Source organism: Cyprinus carpio, chromosome A16 (assembly GCF_018340385.1).
Source record: "Cyprinus carpio isolate SPL01 chromosome A16, ASM1834038v1, whole genome shotgun sequence".
Lineage (NCBI taxonomy): Eukaryota > Metazoa > Chordata > Actinopteri > Cypriniformes > Cyprinidae > Cyprinus > Cyprinus carpio.
The window spans coordinates 9,368,468-9,378,295 of NC_056587.1; the positions used below are offsets into that span (position 1 = coordinate 9,368,468).

Below are 9,828 nucleotides of genomic sequence, written 5' to 3' on the forward strand. Positions count from 1 at the left end.
CAGCACTTGTGAGATGAGGACACTGTACACATTTTTACATGTGGTTTTCACAAAACAGTTACTTTCAGAAGAATATCTATTGTGTACAACCAAAATATCAAGATAATGAAATGTGGAAATATGGCTTATAATGAAATATGGCTTAAGGCAATGTATACTACCACCTAGTGGTATTGGAATAAATTACAGTACAATTATCCTTACCATTTAGCAAGGTTTATGGTAACATTGTGCACAGAATCTAGCATAATTAACTAAATAATGTTTTTGTTAATGCAGTCGTTCCTACATCTTGAGCAGATATGATTATTCTTAAAGGTGAATTCATATTAGTCAGGAACCTCACCAACACAGCACTCTTCACTTTCAGTATATGAGATGATTTATTTATTTATTTTTAATAGAAAAGGAAGCTTGGTGTTTTAGAGATAACTTCATAAACTATGACACCTGAACCTAACTGCTGGTAATATTTGGGAATGTGTTTCCATTGAGTATTTCACTGAATAATTACATTCACTCAAAATTTTCTATTGCAATAAATATCACTCAAGCATTCTATGAATAAAAAAAATACCAAAACATTTCAACACTCACTACAGAAGCTGCTGGAAAAGTTGTGATTTGACTAAAAAATGTTAAAATTAAACTTAAAAATTTAAAAAAGGCAGCAATCTAACTTTGGCAAAGTAAAAAAATAATTCCGGAACAGTTTGTCAAGTAATAACAGAGCCAGTGTTTTGTTTGACTATTTTTAGCACATAAAAACCTAAAGAAAAAATAAATAATGGCAGAATAGTTAAAATGAAAAGCTTAAAGCTGCAGTCCGTAAGTTTTGCCTCTTTGTCTTTGTGTTTTATAAACACATCATCTTTGTTGGATTACAATTCGCCATCCAAATGATCAATATAATCATTCTAGCTGCTGTGAGAAAAGGCTATAAATGATCCGCCACCTGCAGGATCCTCACATGCGATTATAGCTTACTAGCAGGGACTCCTTCTTTATGTTTACAGACGTGACGTAATGATGCAGCATTTCCTGCGAATTCCTACCAGCACCACTCAAATTACAAAACATTATTATAAGCTTACCGTTGTGAATCGGGCTAAAGTAAGGCTGCAGTTTTGAACACTGGCTGGTTATGTACTTGCTCAAATATTGATTTCGGATCATTTTTAACCAAAAAAAGTTATGGACTGCAGCTTTAAAGTTCATTAGATTATGCTTCAAATCAGTGAAAAGTTAAATAGTTGACATGCTTGACACTAGGCTATATTTCAAGTTTATGATACGCTATAAAGTTCCCTGCAGATTGGCAGATACGTCTTACATGGTTTCGAGCTCTTTACCCTTTCACTGTCCCCCAGGTTTGGAGGGCAGCGTGAGGCACTGTGGATTGGTGGGGAGGGGCTTTGGGTACGACGTAGTAAGCAAACAACGGAGAAGGTGCCGGTGCACATACAGTCGTGAAGAACATGCCTCTCTTCTTCTTGTACTGGGGCCACATTGGCGCAGGGTTATAAAAGTACTGCAGGCCAGTGATCTGTTAATGACAGAAAATATTTTACAATGTTAGTTTAATGACTTTTATATATAGAGGCAGAATTTTATTTATTTATTTATTTTTGCTTGAGTGTAGTTTTTTTTTACTTGAGTTTGCTGAAGTGAAATTTAGGAAATGAATAATGGTATTTACCCGAGCTGGAGGAAACTTGCGTGGCCCTTTAGTCTCCCTTGCTTTAGATCTTGTTGTATGAACTGTGTTCTTCACTGTACTCTGCTCCACTTTTTTCGTTTCATCCTCTTTCACCTCTTCTTCTGTATCACTTGAGACTGCTGAGCCACAGTCAGATGAGGTCGCTGAATGGTAGTCCGATGTATCCAGATTCACAGAATCCACTTGGCTAAAAGTATCTTCATGATTCAAGTCATTTTCCTCATCCTCCACTTTAGCAAACTGAGCTACTGTAAAATATCTGCCATTCTCCCCAGACCTGCGGGAACATATGAATGTGAACCACTACTTTAAGTGATAAGTTCTCACTTCACAGAAAATGTCAAGTATAAACATTCAGGAAAAAGCCAATAGGAACAGTCTTCTTTTAATTTATCAAATAAAAAGCCTTTCATAGAAATATTCTAGAACTTACCGCACACACACCTCCGACGGGTCGATCCATATTGTGATCTCACGAGGAAAACCCAATTCACTTGGCTTTAAGCCGCTCTCCATGCACGCTTGTGATAGTAATTCATCAAAGGGAATTCTGTCATTTATTCTGATGCATCTGAGTAGGGAATAAAAAATGGTCATATTGTGAATGGTTACTATGAACGTTTGTAGGTCTTTCAGATATTACCTCATGCAGAGTATGATAAACGGTAAGATCCGTAAGATTTTTTTTTTTTTTTTTAAGAAATGAATGTTTTAATCAGCAAGGATGCAAATATTTCTATTAAAAATGCTCTTTTTTTGAACTTTCTAATAAACAAAGAATCCTTAAAAAATTAATCACACTTTTCGTAAAAATATTAAGCAGCATAACTTTTTGATAATAAAAAGATGCATTTCTTGATTACCTAATTAGCAAATTAGAACGATTTCTGAAGGATCATGTGATGCTGAAGACTGGAGTACTGACTGTTGAAAATTCAGCTTTGTCATCATAGAAATACACTACATTTTAAAACTTTATTATTAATGTAATACAATTTTGCTATATTACTGTTTTTACTTTATTTTTTATTTTTTTAAAATGCAACCTTGATGCTAAATTAAAAAAAAAGTAGTGTTACTGAGAAAATACTGAGGAAAAAGTTATTTTGATATTATTTATTTAATTTTGCTTTGATCATTCCATTACACATCACAATTCAAAACAAAAGTTTTAATATATAACTTATAACTTTAATATATAACTTTTTTTTAAAAGTATAGTAAGTTTTACTCAATCAGTCAGTCTTCTTTTCTTCATTTACCTGTACGCCTGTCCTTTGCTAGGATTGTCTGGGTACCAGTGGTCTGTAAATTTTTCAAGAAGAAGCTCTTGTAATTTAGAAGCAAAACGTTTGGCTTTAATTTGATCCACACTTCCACGCTCCACTGCCAAACCTTTCAGAAAGTTCACACCAGCACTCACTTCCTTCTTCATTCTCACCACTGTGAAGAAAAACAATACTGAAATTCCTATTTGGGGCTTTACTACATTAACAAACCACAAAAGTTAGGACATCATTTCTCATTGACCTCCTTAAATCGAAAGTTTTAGCATTCTTATTTTGAATTCTTTACTCAGTGTAAACTTATATATGTATATATAATATATATATATATAGATATATAGATATATATATATATATGTATATATATATATATATATATATTTATATATATATATATATATATATATATATATATGTATGTATGTATATATATATATATATATATATCTATATATATATATATTATATATGTATGTATATATGTATGTATGTATAGGTATGTATGTATATATATATATATATATATATATATATATATATATATATATATATAATATATATATATATATTATTATGTATGTATGGATGTATGTATATATATATATATATATATATATATATATATATACATACATATATATATATATATACAGACTTAAAAAAAAGTGTTAGTCTAGGCTTCTTTTACATTCACATAAACAAATACAAAGCATATTAGTTTCCAGTCACCTTCCAAAAATATTGACACATATCAAATAAATAAATTCTCATGCTTAACCACAACCTGAAACACCAACACATTTGTAGGTAATCTCTATTGGCATCTCTGATAGAGGAACTTCCCTAAGCAGTTTTCTCTTTCCTCTGACACCTGTTAAAGCTGTGTCAGCTGTTACTCAGCTCAACCACATGTAAAGACTTGTTATACTGATACAATACAACGGTCATAATTTGCATTACAGGCAAATAAGATACAAAGGAGGGGAAAAAAGTCACTCTTTTTGCCAACAGCATATTGCTAAATAAGGTTTACAGTTGCAAATAAAACATTCATCCTTTGGACTCACAGTGGAGGTTGTATTATTAAATTAGTATTATCATAGTGCTATATTGCTAAACAAGATACATGACTTAGGCCACTCTTTAGTTTTTTTATGAATCGCAGGATTTTATATCCAAGACATTTAAAGCTGATATTCTTTAGCTGCCACATTACAACTAAAATGTGTAAATATTTTCACTTTTTTTTTTTTTTTTTAGTTAATAAAACCAAGATTAAGTTATGTTTAAATGAATAAATGTTTTGTGAATGTCTTGTGAATCATGGTAGCGTACTTATGACAATTCATAAATCTTTGTTAATTCCAAGAAAAAAAATCTGGTTAACCTATAAAATTTATATAACACTTATTAAACCAAAAAAAAGAAAATCTGCCATTCTAAACATGTGGCTGAGGTTGTTGCATTAGGCAACCTTTGAGCAGCACACTGTGAATCTACTCATGCTTTAGTCAGAGTGCTGATTTGAGTGACACAATAATAACTCATTCAAGAGTAAGTCTCTTTAACAATGCACAAAGGGCTCAAACAGAGCTGAGATTAAATCTATTTTCCACCTACATGTCAAACTTTTGGGTTACTTGTGACAGAATCTGCAAACTAAATAAAGCAGAATGTCCTAATGTCATGTGCATGGGTTCAGATGGAGTACAAACATCTGCTGACTCATGTATAAAGTGAGCAGGTCAACAGGTGCTGAAAGTTTTGTCTAGGCTATGACTAATTGGGTAAGTTAATGAAACATCACAAAAACGTAATACTGTATGATATATCTATATCTATATCTATATATATATCTATATATCTATATCTATCTATCTATCTATCTATCTATCTATCTATCTATCTATCTATCTATATATATATTAGGGCTGTCAAATGATTAATCACGATTAATCACATCCAAAATAAAAGTTTTGTTTACATAATATATGTATGTGTACAGGGTATATTTATTATGTATATATAAATACACACACATAAATTATATATTTAGAAAATATTTACATGTATATACATTTATATATTTATATTATTATATTTTATATTATACATAAATATATTTAATATATAAACATAACATATTTTTCTTAAATATATACATTCATGTGTTTGTATTTATATACACATAATAAACAGTACACACTCATATATTATGTAAACAAAACTTTTATTTTGGATGTGATTAATCGTGATTAATCATTTGACAGCCCTAATATATATATATATGACAATTTATTTTGAAGAGAGGTTGTATTTGAAGTATGAATGAATGTTTAAAGTTGATTAAAGTTTGGTAACCAGAGAGATCATTGACATATTCTATAAATGGACTCTGACTCTATTCTACATATGTCTCCATACGATGTATCACACGTTATAAACTCAGTGTAGAAAATTAGGCAGAAAGCAATTTTCCAGACAATATATATCTGTCTATCTATGATCCAAACCGCTTGTCGTTATCTTTACAATAATAAAAAATTCAAATCTTTTTTCTATTCCAGTCTAGTAAAACTGATAAGTACATTAGGAAGCTGTATAAAGCAGTAAAAAGCACATGCTACACACAATTCAGTCACGATTCAGTCACGTGCTACACGCGCACCACAAGCAATACTGAGGGTTTTCAAGCAAGCAGCTGGGAAAGAGCATCATCGGAAATTCCCAACAAGAAACCCCCAAACATATCTAGCCTACTGTATGTATGTAGCCTATATGTATTATAGATATATATTTACTAAATATAATACATACAGAGTGATGAAACCAATATGGTGTCTCCAAATTAATTTTTTTAGACTTTAAAAAATCTTAATATACACTGATATATTATAGATCAGTGTTAATATAACAGTAGAATAATGGTGCTGTCCAATTACAGTAACAAGTACGATCGTGATACTCGGAGTTTAATATTTTATATAAATCACATTTATGCTTTGATACTTTTACTACTTTCCTTAACTTCTAGAGAACAAACAAGAAATAAAAACTTAAAGCTGTTATTGTGTAGGCTATAATGGATAGTTCTTAAGGTAATTTCTTACCGATATAAGCTGAATCCAAAACGATTGGATATTTTTCGTTCTCTTCAGTTCTACTTCCTTAAAACGGTTATATCCAAATATTATACCTGAGTAAGCTTCTTTAATGTAGTACAGTGTTTCCACGTTTCTTCATTCGCGTTGGACTCGGTCGACCGACAAACACGTCATTTTACCGTCAGCGATTATCATATGACTCACTTCCTTGTCCATAAAGTATAGCTTACACCGTTTCTACTACAAGCAGTCGTGTCTGTTATTATGACGCTGATTCATTCAAAGCCCTAATATGATCAGAGCTAGGAAGTAAGTGTAAAATATAATGGTATTTGACTTGTTCGGTGTCGCGTCATAGCTGTGTGGGCGGAGTCGGCGTGGGGGATAACAGTCCTTTCCCCTCATCGGAAAAGCATGGTGTAGACTCAGAATGGCCTACATAAAATCATTTCTGCCGCTCGACAGAGCAACATACGTATAAAGACTGAGTCGTATTGGGTCGGACTGTATCTGTGACTGGACAAATGACATTTCCGATAGTTCAAATGGTCCGTTGTCGGGGCCCCCTCAAAATGCGGGGCCCCAGGCAATTGCCTGCCTTGCTTGCCCTATTGCAACGCTTTTGCAAAGTTCTGCAGCATTTATTAATCTTAGTTAACGTTAATGTCAACATTTACTAATGCATTATTAAAATCAAAAGTTGCGCTTGTTAACATAAGTTAATGCACTGTGAATTAACAAGAACTAACAATGAACAACTGTATTTTCATTAACTGACATGGACAAAGATTAATTAATAAATACTGTAATAAATGTATTGTTCATTGTTTGTTCATGTTAGTTAATAGGCCTACATTATCTAAGGGAACCTTATTGTAAAGTGTTACCATTGACTTGTTCGGCATTGGTGGGACCCCCCACAAAAACGTCTTAGCCGTTTATGCCGTGGGGGAAAACAAACCATTAAAATTAATGCGCACAGACCTTATTAGGCACTTGATCTTTACTTTTTGTGAAGATTTCGATTGATTTTTGCTAGGTGCAGTGCCAAAAAGTTGTTGTGTGGCGTTCTGTACCTCTAATAAGTACAAAAAAAAACCTAATCTGAAGATGTATATGACTGATAAACAGCAGCGGGTAGCACAGATAGCCTACACTACTTATCTATCTAAAAACTAACTATTTTTATAGCAATTATAGCCTATAACCACAGTTTTACTACAAATACCATGGTTAAACTATGGTTAGTGTAGCAAAAAGGACTGTGATCCCCACGCCGACTCGCCCACACAGCTATGACGTGACACCGAACAAGTCAAATATAACAAATAGCCTGATTAAAACATAGAAGTGAAAAAAAGAAAAAAACCTTACCAGCGATGCATCGAAACGCGAGAATTATTCTTCTAATTTGATTAGCCTACATTCAATGTAAATAAAGATTGATAATGATAGCGTAGGCTATTTCTGTTATCAAGGTTGCGCTGTTGAGGCTCACTCTGTTTGTCTCTCTTTGAGAGACTTCAAAACAAATGAGCGTAACAGCACACATAAAGAAACTCAGAAGAAACACACTGAGGTAGGCTAACAATTCAAAATGTTTAGTTCATTCATAACATGATATAGTTAAGTAACATAGGCCTACCATGACAACTTGTACTGTAACGTTAGGTGTTTTTAATGTTTTTTTGCATCGTCGTGAGAATATTTAGTAAAAACATTCAAAACACCTAACGTTACAGTGTGCAGTGCACGCATTAACGTTGCATGAAGTCTAATGTGCTCTTTCACTGCATGATTCAGTCTATTAAAATACATTCATAATTTAATAAATTAATTTCATAAATTCACAAATTCAAGACATGGGGGGCCATTTATATTATATATAGAAAATGTATATATTTATACCACTTCATATAGTTAATCAATTTCATATGAAGAGACCATTTTTTCTCCAAAATGACCATGATTACAAATGTTTTTTTACAAGTTCAATAAACTATAGGGGTGATATCAGGTAAAATGGGTCATTTAAGGTTTGGGGGTCCCAGCCCCTGTGGAATTTAGAACCAATGACTACAAAGGATTTCAAACTGTTGTCATAACTGTGCTTGACAAGTAACAGGTGATTTGATTGGTTTATGGTTGCTATGGTGGGCGGGGCAATAATTCTTATCAAGACTGCACCAGAAAGCTGCATTGTAAGTAGCCTGGCATACCAAATCTAACTAAACTATTACAAGGATGATAAATCTATAAAAAAACAAACATGCACATAAAAAAAACTATGCATAATATATGTCTTGATGGCATCAATCAGAAATAATGTTGTTAGTTTGGTATAGGAACATATTTTTTGAAAAAGTGATGTTTTTCTTGGCGGCCCAATTTACCTTAACCCACTGAGGTAATATGGGCCATATGGTTTCAGCTAAAATAGGCCATCATCTGTGTCACTCACAAACACACATACACACACACCATGACCCCCCCAACAGTAATAATGGTAGTAGATATTTTATTTACAGTGAGTATGGCAAACGAGAAGGAAGCGAGAGGAGAGGGGAGAGGGGGAAGGAAAGAGAGAGGAAGTGAGAGGAGGAGGAAGGATGAGAGAGGAGACAAGCAGAGGAGACAGGAAGTGAGAGAACAGGTGAGGAGAAAGGAATGCAGAGGAAATGAGAGGAGACAGAAAGAGAGAAAAGAGAGGAGGAGCAAGGACCAGAGAGGAAAGGATACAAAGATAAAACAGGGAGGGAAAAGTAAGGCCAAACAACTACAATCTGTGGAAAGAAGAGAGGGATGAAGGGGGCCTTAGATGAATACAGGGAGGGAGTGAAGAAAGGAATTACAGTAAGTGTGCACCTCTTATCACGAGCATGGGGTGTGCCGTGATCCACACTGCAAAGATGCATCAGTGAAAGGTGACTGGCAGTGAACATGTGTCAGGGGGGAAGCCCTACTTTCCAGAGTAGGCAGAAAGGGAGCTTGCTGCCACCCTCAAGACCTTGGCGCAGAGGGGTTTCCCTTCACAAAACGTGATGTCCAGCAAGTGGCCTTTGATTTTGCAGCCAAGAACAACATATCTGGTTTCTCCAAGACAGCAGGGAGGGCCGGATATTGCTGGTTTCAGAACTTTCTAAAGCGCTACCCAGAGCTTGGGATGCGCAAGCCAGAGGTCCTGTCTGGACTCAACAAAGAGGTGGTTAGCCAGTGGTTTAACCAGTATGAGAGCATTTTAATCGAGCTGGGTATTGAGGGCACACCATCACATATATGGAACTGTGACGAGTCTGGGCTTCAGGACCAGTTCAGTTCGACAAAGGTCTTTGGACAGGTTGGCCAGCCATGTGTGGAGGTGTGTGCCGGAGAGAAGGGGGAGACAACGACTTGTCTGGCAGCGTTCAATGCAGAAGGCACATACAGTCGAACAATGATTATTTTTAAGGGGAAGCGTGTTCGTTCTGAGTGGCTACAGGGATGCCCAGAAAACACCAGCGTAAGGTGTTCAGACAATGGCTGGATTCAGGGGCCACAGTATCCATGTCTATAACCTGGAGTTTATTAAGCTACTGAAGAGCAAGAATGTGCACATCATGTGCTACCCTGCCCACACAACCCATGCGCTGCAACCGGCGGACAAGGCCCACTTCAAGAGTCTAAAACACCACTGGGACCAGGAAGGGAGGAAGTGGACGAGGATGATGGCTGGGCAGAA

The 9,828-nt window shown here is 34.7% G+C and overlaps 1 protein-coding gene across 2 annotated transcripts; it reads right to left on the bottom strand.

The window, feature by feature from the left end:
• Positions 1 to 1,095: 1,095 nt before the first annotated feature.
• LOC109104812 (maternal B9.15 protein-like) lies at positions 1,096 to 6,470 on the bottom strand. Of its 2 annotated transcripts, none has more exons than XM_042772472.1 (5): positions 6,203 to 6,470; positions 2,983 to 3,163; positions 2,154 to 2,291; positions 1,700 to 1,997; positions 1,096 to 1,546 (listed from the first exon to the last, which is right to left on the bottom strand). In XM_042772472.1, the coding sequence occupies exons 2-5, from the start codon at positions 3,153 to 3,155 to the stop codon at positions 1,349 to 1,351; spliced, it is 807 nt and encodes a 268-aa protein (XP_042628406.1). In that variant the 5' UTR covers positions 3,156 to 3,163; positions 6,203 to 6,470; the 3' UTR covers positions 1,096 to 1,348. The 2 variants fall into 2 exon arrangements, with proteins under 2 accessions (XP_042628406.1, XP_042628405.1); XM_042772471.1 differs by having other exon boundaries at positions 1,097 to 1,546; positions 6,117 to 6,463.
• Between the last annotated feature and the right edge of the window lie 3,358 nt (positions 6,471 to 9,828).